We start from the raw sequence: 25,321 nt of genomic DNA on the forward strand, positions 1-25,321 counted from the left end.
ACTGCAGAAAAGTTTCATCGACATTAAATAAATATCTGTTAAAAAGTAATTTGCTGCCGCCTCTGAGATGTTTCTCGGCTGAACGTGCGGTCTTATTTCAGGTTTCAAGCATTCGTTTCTGACGAAGGCGTCTGTTTCAGGCTTAAAGGAATTCACAGGCGACTTAGCAGTAGAGATTTAGCAGGCAATGCGGTGACAGTAGGCCCTGTTATTTTCAGAAAAGTTCCTCCGGTTCAATCGTTTACCCTCTCTTCTTCGTAAAAGCTGTACTCTGCGACAACAAAGCTGAGACCGAAGAGCTCGAAACCTTGCTGCATGTGCTGCTGATCTAAAACAAGGAAACAATAGCAGAAGCATAAAAGCGCTAAACAAAAACCACACACCGAAATATGACTCTAATTTAATGGAGGTTACTACAAAATAGGTATGGTGAATTGTGAAAACGAGAAAGGTCTAGAATCCTCCGCCCGCCTTGTGGAACTATATTTCAGTTCATAATCATAAAAAGCACGAAGCCAAATAATTCGAATGCAAATATCATCGTAAGTTAAAAGATGTTACTACAGGAAGAAGTGGATGTGGTGAATCAGGTAAAAACTATCTGCCAATGAGACGACATCTTGTGGAGGCTGGATCAAGCCAGCTGACGTGTGCGAGCTAAAAGAAAAAAAAACGGTTGTTTTTAAAAGTTGCGATACAGCTTTTTTGAACGTTTTCGTTGCAAGATGAGATAAAAAATATCGATGAATTATGAACTGACGATTGAGTTAGGGATGATGATAGGTTTTATGAAATAAGCAGAGCCCGATATGCGTGCCTGCGGTGACCTTTGAGTGAGAGGGATTTTTATAGGTGTGACGCTCCTTGTGCGATTGCAATTTGCACCTATTCTAATTAAATCCGAAATTAGGCCCTTGACTGCCGCCGGTGCATTAAAAAGTACCGACGTAGACTGCCAGCGGGCAGTTTGATTTTTATTATTTCATAGGACATTTAGATCAGAAAGCAAGTACGTCTTCCTGTCGAATGCTTTCTAGCGCACTGACACTTCCGCTCTATTCTTGATCATATTTTCACGTGTTGGTGAGAAGGCCTAGACAAGAACCAAACAGAAGAATGTAGCGCTGGAAACAGCTCTTTATTTGGCTGTCAGCTTTCAAAACGCAATGTTTGGCTACTTGGAAATGAAATAAATGAAATTAAGGTGCTCGTGTAAGACACTTGGGTAAAAATGAATTGTGGTTAGGTTATTAATTTGAATGTGCAATATTTTTTTTAAGTCGTCCCAATCAAATATTGATGCTCCTTGAATATGCGTGAACTTGAGTGAGTCCCCCTTTATTGAGAGAGGGAAGCATAAACAGACCCAAAGCACTAAAATGGCGGCTAGAAGCGAGACCTTCAGAGCAGTGTCATTCAGTTTTATTTTATTACAAGACAATAATGACTGCTGCGTTTCATGAGAGGAACAGGACACTTTCCCATTGAAGATACCTTTGTGTATCGAATGAGAATATGGCCCAGTATGACTGAAATAACAGCTGCTTGATTCATTATGGGGTGCAGTTGGTCACACGTTTTATTCTTCCAGTGATGCATGTGCTAAACACTCCTTCAATGTTATTCTAAACGTCACGGAAAGTAAACAGTTCTATTTGTCATAAAACAGATATGAGTGTTCCGCTTGTTTGGTGCCTGGTTTGCTTAAATGCTCTCCTTACTTTACCCTGGCAGCAACGAAATTAAAGGGTTTAGTATTGCATTCGTGCAGTTTGTTGAAGCGAACTCATAGTGTTTGCTATTCAGTGTTTTTTTTTTTTTTTCTGAGGTGCGCCGTGATGCGTTATGAGTAAATTATACTTAAACCAAATTCTATTGGCAGCAGGTTTCCGCCACACCATCCTAACATCCTGTTTAATTAGGCTACTCTATCGTCACGCAGCGGTGGCGTAGCGGTAGAACATCCGCCTCGCATGCAAGAGGACCGGGGCTCAAATCCCGGTGCCGCGCAATTCTCCACCGGATGACAAAAAAAAAAAAAAAAAAAAAAAATCCGCGTGTCGATGGAATTGCATATACAGGTTAGGGGTGCGACCTGATGCCGGTGAACACCTCCGGCAACGCACTCCCTCACCAGAACAGGAGTTGGCCACCCTGGTGCAGTAATTGGCCACAACCTCCTATGATAAGCTCCATAAAACCCCGGCCCTCAGTCACCAGCGGCTGCGGAACAACTGACCACGGCGGCGGTCAGACCTGTGACGCAGCAGGGGGTGCTAAGAAAGCCTGGCTCCGCTGGACAGGCCGCCATTGGAAACTGACCCTGGCAACGTTTAATGCTAGAACCCTAGCTAGTGAAGCTAGTTTAGCAGTGCTGTTAGAGGAACTAGAGGGCATGAAATGGGATGTCATAGGGCTTAGTGAGGTTAGGAGGCCGAATGAGGCATATACTGTACTGAAGGATGGGCATGTACTGTGTTATCGAGGTTTACCAGAGAGGCGACAACTAGCAGTAGGTTTCCTTGTCAATAAGTATATAGCGGGTAATATAGATGAATTCTATAGTATTAATGAGAGGGTTGCAGGCATCGTAATTAGGCTTAATAAGCGATATAAACTGAAGGTTGTACAGGCCTATGCACCTACATGTAGTTATGATGACCAGGCAGTTGAAAGCTTCTATGAAGATGTTGAATCGGCAATGCGAAAAGTAAAGACGCAGTATACTGTACTAATGGGCGACTTCAATGCCAAGGTAGGGAAAAAACAGACAGGAGGCAAGGCAGTAGGTGACTATGGCATTGGTTCTAGCAATAGCAGGGGGGAGTTACTAGTTGAGTTTGCAGAGCGCAATAACTTACGAATCATGAATACCTTCTTCAGCAAACGGAAGAACCGAAAATGGACATGGAAAAGTCCTAACGGAGAGTCTAAAAATTAAATCGACTTCATAATGTGTTCAACCCCCGCCATTGTGCAGGATGTAGAGGTAATCGGGAAAGTTCGGTGTAGTGACCACAGGATGGTGAGGTCTCGAATTATCCTAAATCTGAAGAAGGAACGCAATAGATTGGTAAGAAAGAAACCCATCAACGAATTAGCGGTGAGGGGGAGGGCAGAAGAGTTCAGGATCTCTCTACAGAATAGGTATTCAGCTCTAACTGAGGATGGCGACATTACCCTAGAGGCAAGGAACAATAATTTCAGAGATATCATTACTGAGTGCGCGGTAGAAGTAGGCGGTAGGATAGTTAGAGAGGATACCGGTAAGCTGTCTAAGGAGACGAAATATTTGATTAAGAAACGGCAGAGTATGAAAGCTTCCAATCCAACAGACCAGATCGAATTGGCCGAGATATCAAAGCTAATCAATAAGCGCAAGGTGGCCGATATAAGGAAGTATAATATGGAGAAAATTGAGCATGCTGTAAAGAACGGGGGAAGCCTTAAAGCGGTAAAGAAGAAATTGGGCATAGGCAAAAACCAGATGTATGCGATAAGGGACAAGGCGGGCAACGTCATCACTAATATGGACAAGATAGTCAAAGTAGTCGAGGAGTTCTATACAGATCTCTACAGTAGCCAAAGTAGTCAGGACCGTAATGAGATTGGCGGTAGGGAAAAAAAGTCAGACGTTCCACCAGTGACGAAGGACGAGGTCAAAAAAGCACTAGAAACTATGAAAAGGGGGAAATCAGCTGGAGAGGATCAGATAACTACAGATTTGCTGAAGGACGGGGGGGATATCGTGCTAGAAAAACTGGCCACCCTGTATACGCAGTGCCTGGTGTCATCGACGATACCGGAAGCATGGAAGAATGCAAACATTATCCTCATTCACAAGAAAGGGGACTCTAAGGACCTTAAAAATTACAGACCAATCAGCTTACTGTCTGTTACGTATAAGGTATTTACTAAGGTAATCGCTAATAGAATCAGGACAACCTTAGACTGCAATCAAGCAAAGGATCAAGCAGGGTTTCGGAAACGGTACTCTACTATCGATCATATCCATACCATCAATCAGGTGATAGAAAAATGCGCGGAATATAACCAGCCCTTATACATAGCATTCATTGATTACGAAAAAGCATTTGACTCAGTTGAAACCTCGGCGGTGATGCACGCATTGCGAAATCAGGGGGTAGACGAGCCGTACGTGAAAGTGCTGGAAGATATATATAGTGGCTGCACAGCAACCATAGTTCTGCATAAAGAAAGTAACAAAATTCCCATAAAGAAAGGTGTTAGGCAAGGAGACACAATCTCCCCAGTACTATTCACAGCTTGTTTAGAGGAAGTATTCAGAGACTTGGAATGGGAGCAGTTAGGGATAAGGCTAGATGGAGAATACCTCAGTAATCTGCGATTTGCTGATGACATTGCCTTGCTAAGCAACTCGGGAGATGAACTGCAAATAATGATTGATGACCTAGACAGGAAAAGTAGAAAGGTAGGCTTGAAAATCAATATGCAGAAGACTAAGGTAATGTTCAACAGCCTTGGGAAGGAACAGAAGTTTACATTAGGTAGCGAAATACTGGAAGTAGTAGGCGAATATATCTACTTAGGACAGGTAGTAACCGCAGATCCGGACCATGAAAAGGAAATAACAAGAAGAATAAGATTGGGATGGAGCGCATTTAGCAAGCACTCGCAGATTATGACTAGCAGCTTACCGGTATCGCTCAAGAGGAAAGTATACAACAGTTGCATCTTGCCTGTACTCACCTATGGGGCTGAAACGTGGAGGCTAACCAAGAGAGTTCTACTTAAGTTGAGGACAACCCAGAGGGCTATGGAACGAAAAATGGTAGGGGTAACATTAAGAGATAGAAAGCGTGCAGAGTGGGTCAGAGAAATAACTCAAGTTAACGACATTCTAGTGGAAATTAAGAAGAAGAAATGGACATGGGCAGGACATGTAGTGCGAAGAGAGGATAACCGATGGTCGCTGAGGGTAACAAACTGGATTCCAAGGGAAGGAAAGCGTAGCAGGGGGCGGCAGAACGTTAGGTGGGCGGATGAGATTAAGAAGTTCGCAGGGGTCAAGTGGATGCAGCTAGCACAGAACCGGGTTAAGTGGAGAGATATGGGAGAGGCCTTCGCCCTGCAGTGGGTATAATCAGGCTGATGATGATGATGATGATGATCGTCACGCAAATTTAGATAGCGGATGTAGATGGGTGACCACACTTACAGGTGACTTCGAGGAATATACGCCGGCTGATGGAAGGCGGCACACCGTTGGAAGCGAGGCACAAGTAGGCGCCCATGTGGGACCGTGAAACACGCTTGAAGAACAGCTCCTGTCCCCTGTACACCGTCACTGCAACGTCGGAACAAGGACGCGAGAGCAGGTGTGAGCACGCAGGCTGTACGCATTGTATTTCCTTCTCAGTAAATAAAAAGATAATTCATCGGGGAGCTCAACTACATAATGTTTGGCATTATATCAGCATTAGAACCTGTTGATGCCCTTGCACAGAGTTTTATGTCGTGCTTTCATGGTCGTGTTTCGGATCCTTACATGTCTGTCTGTACAAAACCAAACATCTATTTCCGGTGAAAGTGAAGAAGGTAACCAGAAATCGCTTTACATACAAGCACTATTTCTCATAGTTTCATGGTAATTCACAATGAAGGAAAGGTCCTCCAAACCGCTTCATCGCAACATACATATCCTTACCAGCGCTATACGCAATGGAAAGTTCGTCTCACTCAAAAAAACTATAGTGTTCTGAAAAATGCGCCCAAATGTGTCTTTTTTTCTTCTTTTCAGTGGTTAAAGTAATAATGAAATAGATCACGGAAGGGCAACGCTGTATGACTTAGTGCAAGATCTGCACTACGTGCCGAGTAAAGCAATATCCGGAACCTTGCGCAAAAATTCCTTTAAAGGGATACCAAATTCGATGCTATAGCCTTGGGTGAAGAACAGGCAGCCATCATGCTTTACAAATCTCTCGAGCCGGACACAAAGCAAGGAGGATACGTGATGCATAAAAACAAAGGCCAGGCCCAGCAAAGAAAATCAAACAGCAAGCGAGCACAAAGGGGAAATCGCGCACGGTAGTTCTCTCTTCGGGGCCTTCCGCGAGAACTGCCGGGCGTGGGCAACCTAATGTGTGCCAGGCGAAATGGCAGCGTCGGCCAGCCTGCTGGTTTGTTCCGGGCGTCGCGGCGGCGAAACGAAAACCACCGGTCAGCGGTCGGCGTAGCAATATAACTTGCGCTCAAACGGCACTAAAACGTATCGCGCCCGCCCCACAATCAGCGGAGCCCATTACTCTTCATTAAAGGCCTATCGTCCGAACAGGGCGCCAAGATATAAAAGCCTCCCGCTGGCGGGTGAACGGGGCGCGCGAAGAGCATCCTTGACCAGCGGCCCTGGTCGACCAGAGAGCGTCTCTTATTCCGGACACGTCGCGGCTTTGCCCCAGGCCGGCCCAACGCCGCTGCGCGCCGCACGCTACGGGCCGAGATCCAGCGAGCTTGCTCCATCTCGGGGGTCTGTCGGCTGTACTATATTGCGGGACCGAACCACGCGCTCCGAGCGTTGATGAAGATTTGTTCGCCGCCGGCACATTCGTCACGCCTTCCGTTCGTTGCACCGGCTGGGGGATAGTCTCTGACACACGGTCATTCGCATCAAAAATTAAAAAAAAAAAAAGAAAAAAGACCTGAGTTCATTTCTGGGCCAGGTGCTTCCAATTCATGCCTTAGTCTTTACGTTGTTTCTTCTTCACGCCTTCTTCTTTTGCTCATTTCGTTACCTCGCCTAACGATTGTCACAACTTCAAAATTGAGTTCATGAACGACGTTGGTGTCGAAACGTTTAAAATGAACGAGCACAGTGTTGCGAGAACATCGCTGTCAAGTGAAGCCAGCGGCCTTGTCGGAAATTTTGCAACATCTTGACATTTACAATTTTTCATTCCAAGTTACAACAATGTGAATCGCGTTTCCTTGGCGGTATCGACTGTAGGGCATGACGGAGAGTGCGTAAGAAGCTATTTTTGTTGACAAGTCTAGAAGACAGTTTTCACAAAATATTTTGCACCAACTCCCTCAGCCACTCTTTTCTTATATATTATCATCAGATTAGAGAACCCTTTTTTAATGTTCCTTGGCCCAGTAGCGCAGCTGCCTCAGGAGACCAGCCCAAAGAGACATTTTCTAGCACATTTGTTCTCTCATTTTTCCCACGTGCCCGAGTTTATGGGCATTTTAGTTTGAAATAAATTTGCAACACTTTTCTGTTCTTCTTTCGGAAGCATGTCTAAGCAAGAGTTTTCATGGTGCTCTGGGACAGCAGCGTCTAACACGGATGTACTAATTATTCAATGCGATTTCTTTTTGGCGATCACTACAAAGACACCCTTAAAAAGCAAAGGAAATCGTGTTGAAATGGCACTAGAACAGACAAAATAATTTATTGTCGCTGACGGACGGACACAACATCATTGCCTTTATCCTAGTTTTATAGTATCATGGAGGCATACGACAAATACGCTGTTCTTAAATGACGCAGGACAACACGCAGTACTCTATAGCATTCCGTGTCCGCGCGGTTCGTTGTGTTACACCAACCAGCCCGTCGAAGAAGTGTTGAATCTGAAGGGATATTTTTGCCGTGAACAAGACATCTAAAAACCTACCATACTACGGTGGCACGACCGCTCAGAAGCCATTGCCACTAAAAAATATTGATCTAGTTACAATCCCGCAGCACTTGCAAGAAAGCTCATCGCCGGCAGCTATATCCACGCTAATGGCTATCAACATCGTCAGTGCAAACCTTGAAAAAAAAAAGTAAAATGAAGCAGCTTTCCAATTTTCAATTGTTAACAAGGTCTACTCATATTAACGTCATTTACAAACGGAATGTTCTTACAATTTTATTTCCGAGTGCATAAGATTTCTAAGCTGCTTTGATTGTAAAGTTCAACTTTAAAAGTTTGCAGCTTCTGGAAACATAATAGCGGTTAGAAGATCCCTCCAAAATAACTAGGAGGAAGTGCAGTTTTGAAATTTCTAAATCTAAACGTCGCAGTTCTTAAAAATAACAAGAACGGAGCTCGTTTTAGAAAGTTCTGAAAATGTCACAGTTGCTAACAATGCCAGCTCTAAGACATGAGCTCGAAGTTTTTTGGTCTCTTTTTTGAGCCGAGAAAAAAAAAAAAAAAAAGAAGTCTTTATAATGCACAACGATACCAACTTAACATTTTCCACAAATGGCTTGCGCAGTACTCTTCGTCACGTGATCAAGGATGAAGGAAAGGGATGAAAGCACAGATATATTAGCGGCGGAAGTAAACTGCGATGATCTCACTGCTTTTTACTAAATTACAAGTTTATGTTGACTGTGCATACACCCGGCAGAAAGAGGGACGCCATCTTTGTTGGCCTTGCACGGGAGCTATGGTAGAAGCAACTAGAGCAAAAGCAGGCGCGCAGTTGGACCTTGATGTTTGCCGGCATGCATACGTTCTAGCTTTTATAGGATGCCGATGAAACTCGGTGTAAATTTAATCTGAAATAGCAGCATAGCTTCCCAGGAAATGCTCATCTGCCTTCCTCATGTCCCTTTGGTGCTATTGAATTGCTGTAAGAGCGCGCTGCATTCATCGCTCTAGAGTCAATTAAAATTTTGTCTTATTTTCTGACATGCTGCCTCTTCCCCTTTGCACTGATTGAACAGCGCTCGCATCTTCCTGAAACCCGACTCTAGTGGCTTGTACAGTTATATATTTCTTTTCCTCTTGTTTTATATTTTAAAACTAGATAATATTGAAACACACCCATACAAGACTGCTTGCCTCCTCTACACGATATACAATTTAGAGCCGAATTCTTCAAACAGTCCCCCACGCGTGACGGATAAAAAAAACTTCGGCACCATAGTTTCGAATATGTCGCATAGGGAATATGAAGAAATGAAAAGAAAAAAAAAAGGTAATATGAAGAGAAGACAAGTGTAAAAATGAGCAAGCGGAGGAACCAAACGTGGGTGCGAATGCAAAAAGTATGGTAAAAATAAAATTAGAGAAAATAAGGGAGCTGCGGCCTCCGCTTGTTCCATTTTAAGCTAAACGCACCACAAAAGCAAAAGGAATCAGTGTGGAAACTCCATATATTAAAATAGAACGAATAAAGAGCAAAAATAATCGGTCGGGGGAAGCGTCGAATCAAAAGCTATGTCGGAATCAGCGTACGAGGACGTTTCCACTCGAACTGTTCCGAGTGGGACGTATTGCCCGGCGAATCCAATAAAATGACGTGATGACGGACACGTTCCTCTTTACTTCTGTCTCATTTGAAGCGTTTTCTTTGTGCATTAGTGCCCTAGTCGAGATTTCTTCTTTCCCACCCTCTCTCTTCCCTTCGTACTGTGCGCCTCTCTCTCTCGCTCAATCTTTCTCTCTTTGCGTTTTCCGCCTGTGCGTTTTACTCCCTCGTCTCCTCTCCTGCCCCTGACTTGCTACCATCCATTTCGCCTTGGTCTCTTCTTCTCTCAGACCGTTTCTTTGGTTCCTGTTTCGCTTCCGGTTGAACTATGTCTTCCGTCTCTTCGCATCAGAGGCGACACCGTCATAGGCCTAGCTCGCCTACAGACATGCTTTGAACATTTCTCTTTTCATCTGTCTACGCTGTCTCCGACGCTTTAGCTCGCCACTTAGTACTTTCAATCTCGGTGTCTTTATATATTCGCTTGTTGCATCCCTCCATACGACAGTACGTGCCCTTAACGCGTACGTGCTCTTGCGAGCACCTCCCCCCCCCCCCCCCCCCCCTCCTCTTCCTCATCCCGAATAGCGTCCCATCCATCACACGCCAGCCTCTCCTTCGCAAAGATGAGATTGTGAAAAATAAATAAAAATAAAGACGCAATAAAAGTTTGACGTAAAACGGCACCCCGATAGTTTCTTTTTGGTCGGACGTCCAGGAGGAATCCTGGCAAGTTTTATGAAAATGCCAGCTGTCAAAGGGGAGGATCTGGAATATAGCCGGCAGTCATACAAGGGCCAATCGATAGGGGTCTGCTTTATGAGCGTCGCTTTTGTCGGTAAGTTACGTTTCTCGGTCCACTCCGAAGCGCATTAGGCTATGGGCACCGAACTTTGTTAGTTCATTCAGGCGGATGTACCGGCGAAAAAAATAGCTAGAAAGTCCTGCGTGTCAAATACGATATTTTTGTTTCGGTATCTGGCGGCATTATTTTAAATTTCGGACACCAGAAGGTGCGCTGGGTCAAATACTTGCAAGGTCTTTAAATCAGGTCGCATTTATATACCGGTCATTCCCATAAAAATATTGCCAGGAATAACCCGACTTGACTTATATTCGTAACTAAACAAAATGACGCAAGGTCGTTATCAAACGGCGCGGCTTATATATCTTAACCTGATACGGTCTACGAGACAGGCTCTTCTCATTCGCTCGCCCTGTTTCCCCAGTAACTTATTATTTTTGTTTTATAAACTCAATCCAGCAGCCATCATATTAGTTAAAGCCAGCGCTCGAGGATAGTGAGTCGTCTTAGTTAAAGCCAGCGCTCGAGGATAGTGAGTCGTCGAGTCCATTTCAACGTATACCGCCTACTTCTTTTAGGTTCTTCTTTCAAATGTACACCCAAAAGGCATTTCGTACTTCATTTTTTTCTACTTCTTTATTGAAACTCGGAACATATCTATTCGCTCACTTTTATTTCACCTTAGTGTGAGTGCGAGTTTACCTGTTCACCTGGGCCCAGTTTACGCCCAGGTTTCGTTTGCTCACTTGCGCTTGGCAGCGGAGCTATATGGCAGCGCATGAGCGCAGTCAAGTGGCATTTTTTAATATACCGCGGCATTTCCTTATGTACCGGAATGAAAGGACCCCGTAGGAAGGTAACTTGATATAAAAAAAAAATAAACCGATTGTTTTTTAACTTCTCCATATAGCCCATGGCTATTAAGGAAATGTTAACGATTTTGGCATATTTATCATATTTGTGAGCTAATTAAGCGGAATATAAACAATGGGTGGGATGGGTGGAATATAGGAGCGTCTCCTTTGAAACGGGTTGGTAGCAGTTGCTATCATGCTCATTTCCCCCCTATATCTTAATTATTGTTTTAGATTGGTTAACTATACCATCATTCTATTTATTGAATTTTTGCTTCTACATTACTAACATTATGTCACTTTTCTGCTCTTGAGCCACCAATCTTCCAATCGTTTTTTTGCTAGCTTCCGCTGCAGGTTTATTCACCCGGCCACTGGTATCTCTAAACCTCAGAGCTTCAGGAAGAGTGACTGCGCCTACATCGATTTCCGGATGAATACCAATACATTTGAGTATTTTATTTAGGAATAGTGTCAATCCCGGGCGAGATTGTTACAAGCAGGGCACAAAAAGCATACACAAAATCAGACAATATTTGTAACATGTTCAACGAAAGGGACAATAATTTAAAACGAAAGGAAGATTGTAGTCAGAAATAAACGAATATTTATTTAGGCGCGGCGAAATATGTGGCTACGCCACTCAGATACAGGGACCCGTGAGGCGTCATAAATTCCGCGCCAATGTCGGAAAACCTGCGCTTCCTGCCTGCAACCGGAGACCAGAAGATTCTCCCTGGCCCCGTAGCCAAGGCCAGTCAATGCCCTCTCGTCAAAGCTACTAAAGTAGGACAATAACTGCGGTGGTTGCGAGAAGGACAGGAAACTGTACTGCCATCGCCGCTGTAATCGAGTGGCTACCTCACATGATCAGTGATCAACTAACAGCAGCGATTTCTTATGTTTAGATGCAATTCACTAGATGCACCTTGCTGACCCAGCCGACCGTGCGGCAATAGCCGCCTGCCCAATCAGCTATTGACACTCTGTACTGTGCACCGCGTGCAGTCAACACTAAATATAGCACAGGTGACACCAGTGACGTGATACGTTTTTCACGCACGCGCGAAGCCCTATAGTCTCAGCGCCTGTTAAATACAGGAACGACACACGACACTGCAGAAAGATCAAAATCATAATGCATTTTTCCAATACGGCCTACGGGTCGGTACCGAAAGCGTTAAATGCATCTACATTTCTGACAGCGCATTATTGGTGCCCAGGTTCTTGGACCTGGTGTCACCTGAGGTGTCGCTGTTGCTGAAGATTGGGACGCCGACACAGCTACGAACTGATGAAGCACTGACTGCGAAATAGGAGCTCTGCTTTTTACCCAGAATTCTATATGCGGGATGACGAGGAAGTCGGCATGGCGCCACCTTCCTTCTTGCTTCAAGCGTGATTAGCGCCCCTTCAGCAGACTGATAGGAGCAGTCTCGGTTAGGTAGGGACGAAATCGGCGGACAGCGTAGAAAGCGCCGCCGTAAGGCTATACTTGGTAGATCCACACGCGCAGAATATATTTTCTTCGAGACATAAACGCTACTTTTGTCTCTTGGTATTTCTAGTGGTACTGTGGGAAGTCCACTTACTAGGAACTTTAGATACGACGAATTTAAGCCGTCTGTTCGTAAGCTTCGTTCTAAGTTGGCTATAGACTGTGTCTGCATCCAAAGCCGTACTATTCAGACCGAATATACCAGAATTAATTTTCCTCTCTTCTGGCGATCCTTTATTTGGGAGGAGGAGAAATTTCAACGCTAGACTGCATCAAAGACGGTGATACCGGAGAACACGAGCGAAGTGCTGAAGGCGAAAGAAGCTGCAATGCAGGACTGTCGGCAGCCTAATTAAAAGCCTTTCCATCAAGTCCTCCTTGCGGTCCGCTGAGACAATGTAATATATACAGCGCGTCCCCGTTAAATGGATGAAGATATAAAAAAAAGCATTCTACCGAAAAAAGTTAAGCAAATGTTGTTATATATGTAAATTTCCAGCTACTATTTATTCTTTCACTTATTTCGCAGACAATAATTAACTTTATAAATATGGTACTAAGCGCTCCAGGTGCTTCTGACGAGATAGGCGTAGTGCAGCGCTTTTTATTCAACAAAAATGAAAGCCTACGAAGTTTGCAAAAAAATGCAAGTGACAGTATGCTCCGTGCGCTTGAATGCACCGCGATTACAACGCTATCAACCGTCACTTTGTGCAGCTTGGCCGATTTGCTTCTTCGGCGTAGCCTACAACAAAACTTTGCATTGCACGGTTCTGAAATAACAGCAGCGACTTCAGCCAACACGCCGGAAAAGTGCGCAGTCTGCAACCGCTGACGTTCATCTCGCAAACATCAGCAAAGCCAGGCTATGCCGTGAGAAGAGCAGAAAGCGCGAATCTGGCAGCGTTTTGCCAAGCCGCCGATGAGAGCGCAGTGATCGCTGCGCATCGAGCAGGTATGTTATTTCTTAAACTTGCCAACTTTCATAATTGTCCAATAAAAATTGCTACGCTAAGGTTACCTCGTCTGAAGAGCCAGCTAGGACTGTACCATTTTTGCGGCGCACGACAGCTTTCGTACTCATGCCTATGCGTCTGAAGCCATGCTTAGAAATTAAAATATTTAACGTACGCTAACTTTTCATGTACAAGCTACGCAGAAAAACTGCTTCCCAAGCTCCGCATAATCTATATCAACATTCGCTTGATTGAAATGAGGAAGAACGCTTCGGTGTATATATTTTTTTTTATCTTGGTCTATAATAGCTTAGACAATCTGTAAAGTGTATACGAAATGTCTGGTCAACAGTTTAGAAAGCGCTGCAACAGAAACAGCTATTCCGACTTCTTGCTTTTTTTTTTTTTATTGAAGGGGGTGCTAAAGGGTATTTTAGTGCATTATAGAGGTCATGGCGGCTACTTTTCACACAAAGAAAGGAAACAGGCTTGAATTATTGGCATAACGGTCAAAAACCACACCTACAACACACGCACAATTGACAAAACATTTAGTACAATGCTCACACACCTAGAAATCAAAACAGGATAGAAAGCATAGCATGAGATAATCGCAGTTATAATCACAGTAAATGGCACAAAAACCAAAATACAATAAATTAACCAGGAAGCAATGAAAGCAACAATAAGAATAAGAAAGCAGTACATTAGGCAGACGATGGTGATCCATAAAACTGATTGGTAGAGCACCTATGATCAATCAAAATGAAAACACTGGAAAACTTGAGCCGAGACAAAAAAAAAAAAAAAATACTCAAGTAAAATATGTAGCACTTCTCGAGGATATTGTTGCCCTCTAGAGAATTTACATCGCTGTCTGGCGTATTATAGTATGTGTGGGTTAAGAAAGTCGCACATGCGCCAGCCGACGTAACGCCTGCTGCGTACCCGCGAGCTTGTCTTGAGGTGACTGGAGAATCGCTGTATATCGCAGTATGGTACAGACACGTACCTCAAAAACAAAACATTTAGGCACAAAAGCCGTTGTGCATCAGCATACGCACATGCGTTCTCGTTTAAATTCAACATCCTCGCGAGGCTGCTCCGCATTCAAAAGCACTGGTTTATAAAAACACACCCGGTCGGACCAAAGTGACCGCAGTACCTTTCTGGTCGCCGATACGAAATGGTTGTGCGTCCTCCCGCCTCCAGGTGACTTTTGGTTCAGGGTTGCCGCTTGCCTCGCACCGGAAGCTCACGTTGTTGTTTTCGCGCGCCGTCAGGTTGCGGGGTCCGAAGGAGTCCACGAAGTACGGCGCCACTGTTCTCGGGGACCAGGAAGATGCCGAAACACGGGAGGTGGTCGCAAGAAAGAAAGAACGATAGGAAAAGCTAAGACACCGCCTATCTTCAGTGGATGTGGACCGGCTAAAAAAATCGAGAAAGTATATAGCGCGCCTTCTTCACTAACAAAGCGCTTTGCTGCAAATCCCACAGTGAAGATTGAAATTGTTACTCTTTTCCCAATGCTTAAATTCAGTTCAGGCGCGAGAAGAATTGAATCTGTTGAATCTACTTCCAGCGTGCATAGTACGCACAAATCGGAAGTCTGAAAACATGGGAATTTCAATCACCTAGAAAAATAATGAGAAAAACCACTGTTAGACTGGCAGTTAAGGAGTCGAAAATAGAAAAGAACCAATCAGAAGGAAGCAGTTCCGAATTTCCTATTTATTAATTGTCGAGCGTACATGAAATGTCCTCTTTCGATATTTATATTCGTGCTGTTTATTTCGTGCTTCTGTCAAAGCAGCCAGGCTCCAGAAACACAATAGTAATTGGTGCGAGATCACAAGTAAGAGCCTTCGACTGGCTCTGCAACACTATCGTACGTACGTAATATCCTATCTAACGCACACGTGATGACAGCGCGTCCACACCAGCAAAGCCAGATACACCCAGAAACTGCGAGCATCGTGCGTATTAGGCTTGGACATCAATAATCAATATATGTCGGCAGATCCTCATTCGGTTCGCATGCGGTTTTTTGCTATTTATTGCCAAAAACACTACCTTTTAGTTTTATATGGTGATTTCGATAGCAGGACAAACAATGAAAGCAAGATTTTGCTGCGTCTCGGAAGCTTATCCCGTTACAGTAAAACAACAATCCTACCAAATGTTCATGAGTATCTAACAGCGTCCCCCGCCTCTCTCACATTGATTGTGGAAATCCACCCAGTGGTTTCCTAAAGCACACTTACCTCTTCGCTTGGAGCTCAGGACAAACTTTAAAACCAAATTAGCTTTTGCGACTCAAAAAAACGTTAGATTATTATCGTCAATATGTTCATTTTAATGTCTCAGACTATTGTAATGTTGCCTCGCGATTAAAAGGGATGTCCAAGAAACTTTCGGCGTCGATTAGGTGCTTACGGCAATGATGCGACTTCTGTATTCTTCTCAACAAAGCACGCGTTTTTTTTCGCGTGAATAAAAAAAAGGCACCAACTGGCGACAATTCGTCAAATGCAATACATTTTGTAAAGTAGCTGATACGTATAGCTCAGTGGCCTGTCTAATATCTATTATTTTTCTGTTTTCACTCTTGAATTTTGATCTGTATATATATTCTGCTACAAGTTACAGCTTCTTACTGATAACGTGCACGCCCAAAGGTTTTATGAATACGCACACGACTAACTACTGTAAATCAGTGACGTTTGAAGGCGCAACACACACCGATGATTACCACGTCTTTAAACAATCCCGTTTTCGGGTACTGTTCGCCAGCAGTAATTCAGGAAGTTCCTGATTTTTCTCTGCCTTACATAAGGCTATGCTCATGAAAAAATTTGACTCTCAGGAAAAATGAATGTACGAATTTGGCTGATGCACGCCTTTGCGCGTATCTCTATTTTTTCCGGACTACAACATGCATTTCAAGCAAGGGAGACTCGTAAGGAATGTTCACTGCCACCACGAAGGATGTAAAGAATTATTTCAAGTTTTATACAGACAAAGCGCAGTTTTGAACGTTAGAAAAGGAAACAAGCGCGTAGTTAATTCGAGTGAATGCGTATCACGTACTTTATTTTCAAAGTTAAACATTAAACTCGGCTCTTATTTCTAAACTAGCCGGTCGGTTGCGTCTGCGGCCAACTTCGAGAAGTGGGGAAAAAAAATATATCTGAAACAGTATTTGTTTGCTTCTATTTACGTTTTCCCGACACACTAAACTTTGCCCGAGCCTTCAGGAAAGTCGTAAATGCGGCAGTAACGCACGCAACAACGAAGCAACTGCAGGGAACGCTGGTGATATCAACAAACTAATGACACTGTGGGACTCAGTGCTGACTGTCCATGTCGCCCTTTATTCATAACCGTTTTTTGTGGCTCTCTGAAAAACAAAAAGAAAGGGTGGGCGCACAAGAAATCCTAATGGCAGTAGAAGCAACTGCCACAAATTGGAACACTCGAGGACGGCCATAATACATGTCTTCCGCACCGGCCTTAAGACGTGAAGACGTCATCTCCCCTTATTCGTTGCCCCTGTAAACATGTGTGCGCTTTGACCAGGTCGTGACCTTCGTGACCAAAATGATCCCTAGCCGCAATAAGTACCCTCATTTTAATCCCAATTATTAAAATATACTGAAAACTCATCGAGATTCTTTTTTCTTCTTCGTTCAGGTGCCAAGTAGTACTGAAAATTCTCCAAAAAGGAGAAAATTCCCAAAATAAAACTCCTTTGCTACAAGTGCGCCTTGAAGGCAGTTTTGAGAACCAAAATGGAATCTTGCTGTATCATTGGATATAAGACAGTGTAAGTTATGTGTAGCTGCGACTCATACCCGCAAGTGAGAAGTATGACGCAATAAAATCAGAGAAGTGTCGATTAATTCTTATATGTAAGGCGAAAACTGCTCATGTAAGAACTTTGTTTCTGCCTTGATCAAAAGTGGCGCGCCTGGAGGCCCCGCAAGAAGCGCTTCGATCAGGCGCGCAGCGGCGCTCGGTCTAGGAATGGCTTTGCCGACGGTTCACAGATGGCAGCAGCTTATAGCCAGACCGTGTGAGCGGGATGCGGGAGCAAGCCGGGAAGAGATTTGGGGACAGCAGCGGCATCTGGATTCCATCGATCGAGAGGGATCTTGCTGCGCCGGTTCGTTCCTTTCCTGTGAGATGGCACCGCTATCCCATCAGAATGGATGGCGCGCACGTAGTGTAGGTTTGAAGATGCCTTTTTGCTATCGCTTATGTGTCCAGCAAAGAAGAAGCGTTCGGTAATTGCTCATGGCTGAAACTAATTGGTCTCTATCCGGCTCATTAAAAAAACCTTACAGAAGATTTTGCTAAGCAACAACGTTTTCGGGAATGTCATGAGGCAGCAATCAGGAAACGTTTAACGGAAGGTTCCTTTAACTTGGCCTAAAAAGTCATCCTCCTTGTTTGTTTTTTTTTTTTTTTTACCCTGCAGAAGTTTAAAACTTCTAGCAGTCTGAAAAACAAGCAAAACAACGTCTCATTAAACTCACTGCGAACCCGAGAGAAGTACATTCTCGGGAAATTTTATTATTTTATTTATTTATTTTTTCGTTCAGTCGTGTCCGACTCTTCGTGACCCTATGGACCATGTCACGCCACGCTTTCCGGTCTCTCACTATCTTCCTAACATCACATAACTTCATCTGCAGTGCCTCGAGGATGCCATCTAACCATCGCGTTCGCTGCCTACCCCTTCGCGGCGACCCTCAACCTTTCCCAACATCAGATCTTTCTCCAGCGACTCCTCTCTTCTCATCAGATGACCAAAGAAGCTGAGGTTTAACTTTAGAATTTGACCCTCCAATGAGCAGTCAGGGTTTATGGTCGACAATATCGACTGATTTGACCTTCTGGCAGTCCAAGGAACTCTCAAGAGTCTTCGCCAGCACCACAATTCAAACGCGTCAATTCTTCGGCGGTCAGCCTTTTTCACAGTCCAACTCTCGCATCCATACATCACAACTGGAAAGACCATAACACGAGTTCGGGAAATTTTGCTCCGTACAAGTGAAATATTTCCCGAGTCAAACATCGCTGACGGAAGAAACCCTGGCGGAAGGATCACTGGCGAAAGGTATTACTGCACCAATTACAACTACGGTGGAAATGGTTACAACTTCTCAGGTGACCTCACTTCCTTTTTCTCTCTCTCTCTCTCTTTCTTTCCCCCTCTTTTTCTTTTTCTTTTTTTTTTTTTTTTTGTCACTGACCCTTTAGCTATCCGTGACGTAGAAATGCTGCAGAGCGCCCCACGTCAGGCACCTCCTGTTCGTAGTGATTCACAGCCAAACATCGCACCAAGCGTATGCTGTACGCCTCAACAGTGGTAAACATGTTTTATGTCATTGGAATCGGCATTCGAATCAGATTCGCTGCCTCCCTAGTATAGGTTGCACACTGCGTCATGTTTACGACTTGCTTGCTACGGACAATGTGCCCCTACGCCCAACCCGACTTTTCTGTTCTGGCCAGGATCGCCCTGGCTTAGTAAAGTAGTAGTATGCTAATATCAGTACATGCTTTAATCCCACGTATTTCGAAACTTGTTATGAAGCTGGCCCGTTCACAATTCCATCATCGTCGACTAACCGAAGACATCAGCATCAAAAATGTATTGCTTGTCGATGAAGGTGGGCCTCAACCGGAGTAACACGTACAGGACTATGCATTCTGGCAGATTTTGAGAACTGCACCAAGGCTACAATAAAATACCTCGTTGAGTACGCGATCGCAACTCAGCACTTCAAGCACAGATTTCAATTATTTGCTTAATATTGACAGATGATGGCAAAGGCGCACAAATCCTCAGGACTGAGCATAGATGCACATCATACAGGTCAGCATGTCCCAGGTCCCGTCTTTGCTTGCACTTGGGACAAATCACTCAAACAATAGAGCATATGACATCGACTCGGGGCTGCCTCTCTCATGTCACACCATTAGATCGCACCAACAGCTTGTTCTGCATTGGACTCACTTCATCCAACCATGCATTTTATATTTCGTTATATTTGTACAGTGTGCTACTTGTTTTAACAAAGAAACCTAATAGCATTTCCGTTCCGAGTTTTCAGGTGCCTCTTTCAGCCATCGTTAAACATCGCGAACTGCTACACTTAGATCGAAAGTGCAGTGCTATAAAACACTATCAGGAATTCAGCACAAGTCCTGGCTGGCGCCCTAAGCCTTGGGGCCTATGGCGTTTCAACGGCAACTGGTGTGCTCACCTCTTTTTTCGTGCGTGTAACTAATTGCGCATATAACGAAATCTTTTCCACAGGGCTTAGGTGCTGCGTGATCCTCGTATGTTCAAGCCAACGGCATCTCGGTGTCTCGTCTAACGTTTGATTGTTATAAAAATGCTGAGATTTTACACAAATCTGGCCCCGCCTCGACGGCTAAACGGCTATATTGTGCTCGACTGCTGAGCACAGGGACAAGAGTGCGATTGCAGCCGCGGTAACAACGTTTCGGTGGAGGCGGAACACATGGTGACTGGGTAGTGTGTGATGTACGTACACATTAACGAACCCCAGGGAGTCGAAAATAATCTGGAACCCTTTACTACAGTGTCTCTCATAACCCATGTTGCTTTTGGACGTCAAACCTCACATTCAACCATTATGTGCCGCACTGTATCACCTAACAAAATTTGAACGAGCACTGTTCCACTTTGTGCCGCCGCAGAGCAGAAGAACAAGAGACAGCAATAATAACGAGTGTAATGATGCTGAGGTAAAGAATTGGAGAGACATGCATAAATGTGTGCAGTTAGCGCCTACCATTCTTCAAGTGACAATCCCCTCTTCAATTTTCCACCTCACACCTCTGCACTTCCCTCTCCTCCCAGTGCCCTCCTCACTGTCCACTCCAAGCCCACGATGCACCACCAGGTGGTAATACAAGCGAACTAGACCGCTGCCACAAATTCTCGGTAGTATACTCGCAAGGCGATGTGTACTTGTGAAGACAGGTTCACATACAAACGATTGAGCGAACACAGTTGCGAGCGACAACGACAGAGCGAAAATGGCCGTTCAAGCCGCCACCGCGACAGCTCAAAACAGGTTTTTGCGTCGAGGCGGCAGAAATCGCTACAACGTTTTCGCTTGCAAGTGAAACAGCCTTAACGCGATTTGCAACGATAGCTTCGGCTACATCTAGCGCATAATGGGATCATTCGGCTTGTGCATGACTTTTTTTGGGTGGCCTTCTTAACTTGGTTCTTTTCATTTCCTTCTGGTCCTCCTTTGAGTGGTTATTCCTCGGTGAACACGGCACACGAAAACGCCTTTATTCCTCGGTGAACACGGCACACGAAAACGCCTTCACCGGCACTGAACGTTGCCCCGCCGGGGTGGTGCAGTGGTAAGACGCCCGACTACTGTGCCGGAGTTCCTGGGATCGAATCCCGGCCTCGGCGGCTGCGTTTCGATGGAGGCGAAACGAAGTGGCGTCCGTGTGCTGTGCGATGTCAGCGCACGTTAAAGATCCCCAGGTGGTCGAAATTACTCCGTAGCCCTCCACTACGGCCCCCCTTTCTCTCTATCCACTTTCACTCCCACCTTCATCCCTTCCCTTATGGCGCGGTTCAGGTGTCCACAGAGCAAGTGTGATAGATACTGCGCCTTTCCCTTCCCATGAACCGACCAACCAACCAACCGGCACTGAACGACTTTCCACGTTCATAATCGTTTCACGGCCTTCTAGCAGCACAATCAGGGGACATCTGCAGGACAAAGGATGGAGGCGCGTGCAAGGAAGGCGAACCGCTCCTCACCGACCACGTTGAGGTATCCGACCTGGTTCTTCATGGGGCGCGTGTTCACTTGGCACATGTAGTATCCGGTATCGTCGGGGCGCACGTCACGGATCTCCAGCTGCCAGACGCGGTGGCCCGCGTGGCTCACCCGAATGCGCTCGTTCTGCACAATCACGTGCGTGTGCAGCGCCAGCAGGGTCTGCTTGTCCACGTTCAGCCACGCTACCTGCACACAGCGCTGGATCAAGGCACGGCAGAATCCGATGTCGGGTGACAACGCGTGGCATTATATTTGCATATATACGCTCTTTTCACGGGACGACAGCCAAGATTCGTACAGTCCATTCGTCTGCTTTGCCATGTTACGCCTGGGTAGTTACAGCTCGCCATTTTTAACGTGTGGAGGTGGTCAAGGCTGCTGCTGGTGCTTTTAGCATTTGGCCTCCGCGAACGCTGCCACCTTAAGCGCTGTGTCCACAACTAGAACGCAGTCTTCAGATAACACCTGTCTTCTCTCGATGACATGTATAGGTTGACATGTGAAACTATGAACCAACCAAATCAACAATATTCCTGGTAGCCGCTAGCTAAGAATGATGTTTGTGGTAGGTGGCGCACGCTGATAAAAGGGAGAAAAGGCACCTACCACTTGAAGTTCACAAAATCATGACTTCAACGTACCTGTTCTCTATTCCAAAACCTGGCTTTTATTGACCTCATGACTATCTACCTTTTGGTCAAGGTACGTAAGAACTTAAGAAGGGTGCAAAGACAGGACGATTTGATGGCGCTTACACCTTGAAGCTTTATATATAGAACGCTGCGTGTCATGGCAAGTGCATGCGGAGCGAGGTGACCGAAGAAACTGCGCATAACACGAAGTCGCCACTACATCTCGCCAGGACATCCGTGAAGGCACAATGGCACAGTGTGCTCCGTTAATTTTTTCCAGTTTCTCAACGTAGTAACCGTTTCTAGCGATAACTTAGGCATACTCTTTAAAACTTATTTCTATGCTTCAAGGAACCAAATAATGCTACCGCGATGATCTTGCAGGCTCGAAGCTGTTCAAGCCGACAAGAGACGGCAGGCGACCAGTATAAGCATGAAATGCCATTTTTAAAACAGCCGAATTATTAGGCCGATTTAGAATACAGGGATGAGTTAATGAGTTACTGTGCTGAGGGCCTTTATGTATTCATTCAGCCACGTGTCTAAACGGAAACAGCGCAGAGGTGTACTTACTGTATGGTTGCCCAAATTTTCGACGACACACTTTAGCGCAGCATTGCGGCCAGCGGCGACCGTGAGGCTGGGTATCGGCTCAGCGAAGTATGGCTCGTCCTTGCTGATGACTTCATCTGGCAGAAAAACGAAGCAAATTTTGTCGAAGCATTCAATCCGACACTCCAATGGAGAGTCTACGATTTGGCTTCAGCGAACACCCATTCGATGCGTAGGTTTGGAGTGCGGAGCTGAATGTGCTTTCTCAGGGGAGAAGCCAGGTCTCTGATGGGGTATGATCCTTTTCGAAAAGGTGTAACTTTTTGAGGATTTTACGATGTGCGCCTTAGGGATCGCCTTCCAGTGGACGAGCAGCCACTGGAAGGCGATCCCTAGGGTTCTTTGATATAGTGCGCACATGCTGTCGGCGATTGTTGGGATTTTTTACGCGGCGTAGTTTAGCGCCCTCTGTACGCAAAAGGTATGCAAGTGGACGCAGGAGAGCAGCTATCTGTACTCGATGTTCTTTCAATGTTGTGCCCTTGTATAACATATTCATAATAATATTTTATGAAAATAAAAAAAAAATACATTCGGAATTTGTGATAAGCTTTCCAATGTTTCTATGGGATTGACTGCAGAGCGATTTTAAAGGGCAATATATCACAAACAGCACAGGATATGAAAGGAAGCACTTTAAATCAACACAACAAAATTTTGAGGCTATTTACAGGACTAGTGTGTTTTATTCAATGTAGAGAGAGTACTCGTAGAGCGCGCGCACACACACACACACACACACACACACACACACACACACACACACACACACACACACACACACACACACACACACACACACACACACACACACACACACACACACACACACACACACACACACACACGCACACGCACACGCACACGCGCACACGCGCACACGCACACGCACACGCACACGCGCACGCGCACACGCACACGCACACGCACACACACACACACACACACACACACACACACACACACACACACACACACACACACACACACACACACACACACACACACACACACACACACACACACACACACACACACACACACACGAGATATTAGAGACAACATGACACAAGCTGTTGTTTTGTGTGTACTTACGTCTTTCCTGCATTTTTGTTCGCTATGGAATATATCTTATCACTCTAAGGGAATGGTTTGTTATATTGCCAAAGATACAGAACTTGGCTCAGACTGTGGAAGTGCTGAATGCTTTGTAGGGTGGAAAAGCGCGTACACTCTTGCTGCCTTCTCGTATGCAGTGATGGCATGGTATCCATCGAGTGGTTACATGCAGTTTAGGATGAGGTGTTAGATGTCGTTGAACACAGTAGCAAACGGATTGACGAAGAAAGCTTGCTCTCACTAGACTGGACTTGCCGTTTTATCAAAATTATCGGCTTTATTTTGGATCGCTAATTTAAGGAGTGGTTGCCTCAATTATGCCAAGGGCTTCCACAGTCTAACAGACTGTTCCATAGAATGTGTGGGTTGAGAAGGGGCGCAGTCAGTAACTGCAGAGCGCCACAGTTCAGGGCAATAATTTTCAGCATGGTAGTAGGCATCTGCATCATGGAGATGGCCGTGCTCTGTAAGACGTTTGACACGGTTAAGTTTGCGAGAGCAGCGGTACCCTGAGGACTCAGTGTTGTGTTAAGAAAAGAACGTGTGGCGGTGGTAATGAGTTTAACAGCGGAATGTATGGCCGTGAAAAGGCAGCTGTGAGGACTCGTCGTATTGGTGATGTAATTATTGTCGTCCTCCAAGTGGTGCGCACAGTAATAATCGCTGAATGAGACACTGCGTGCATAAACTGGGGCTCTTATTTATATGTCATAGGTAGGGCTTACAAATAAATGGTCGACAAGAAACTCGAGCACATCCGGAGTAATGAGCGTGCCCACATGCAGCGAAGCTTCTGCCTGCAAAGTAGGTTTTCATCTGGGAAACGAGAGAAAAAATAGTGGGCTCGTTACGCCTTTGCAAAAACAAAGAGCATTTTGCAGAAAGTGCTCCTCTTGTGTAGCGAAATGAGCGTCGTACTGATAGTCCAAGTGAGTGTGCTTGTGCGGAAGAAATATTCCTAGTTTCAAGGCGACAAAGAGCATCAAACAAAAGGCGACACAGGCATCATATGCCAGCGACCTTATCTTTTTAATTGAGCTTAGAATATATACAACCAGTACCAACTAGCCAGAATTTTCGGTTTACGCAAGGCGTCACATAAGTGCATCGGCGCTGAGCTTTGCATGCGCCACCTCCCATGCCGGTGCCATCATCATCAGTGCCCCCTCTGGTTATGTTCAGGGCGAAGACCTCTTCCATTCATCTTAATAAGCACCACACTGCTGAAGCTGCGTCCGCCCGAGCCCATCAAATCTGCTGATCTTGTCTTCTCACTTACGTGTGCCTTCCCTTCCAATTTCGTCCCATACGCAGAGGGACCATCAGTCACTTGCGCTTCAAATTAGACGCCTTGCCTACGCTCATTTCTTGTTCTCGATACCAGCTAGCATATCACTACCGCGCTTTGGTTGCATAACCCCCTGGCTGTCTTCTTCTCTTTCTTGTCCTTTACTTATGTAATTTTAGTTTTAAAATTTGCCTCCTGTTGAAAATCCACAACCTTCAACTCAATCAAAAGGCACGAAGTGCGCTGATGATTTTTTGACCAGCTGCTTCAGGTGAATTAAGCCGCCATCTGGTTGAGCGCTTTAAAACGATATGGGCTGACACGGCGTCTTTAAAGGAAAGCATTTTGTGCACGAAGTTCCGCCCCCAGATGTGAAATGGTGGTCCCGACGCCAGGGAACTGACGAGCAGATTAATGTAATGCGTAAGCGAAATATCTGTTAGGCTGACTTGAGCCCACGAAACACTTAACAACTC

At 45.2% G+C, this 25,321-nt stretch overlaps 1 protein-coding gene across 1 annotated transcript in view; it reads right to left on the reverse strand.

Moving 5' to 3' along the window:
- LOC146198542 (protein amalgam-like) overlaps window positions 1-25,321 on the reverse strand; it is an 86,460-nt gene that overhangs the window by 33,720 nt on the left and 27,419 nt on the right. Inside the window, exons 5-8 of the mRNA XM_084591928.1 lie at window positions 22,400-22,515; window positions 21,173-21,380; window positions 14,510-14,665; window positions 5,201-5,329 (exon numbers count right to left, since the gene is read on the reverse strand). Of these exons, the coding sequence (XP_084448054.1) occupies window positions 5,201-5,329; window positions 14,510-14,665; window positions 21,173-21,380; window positions 22,400-22,515 (609 nt within the window). The remainder of the gene's footprint in view (window positions 1-5,200; window positions 5,330-14,509; window positions 14,666-21,172; window positions 21,381-22,399; window positions 22,516-25,321) is intronic.

Source organism: Amblyomma maculatum, chromosome 2 (genome assembly GCF_055883805.1).
Source record: "Amblyomma maculatum isolate TAMU_Amacu chromosome 2, ASM5588380v1, whole genome shotgun sequence".
NCBI lineage: Eukaryota > Metazoa > Arthropoda > Arachnida > Ixodida > Ixodidae > Amblyomma > Amblyomma maculatum.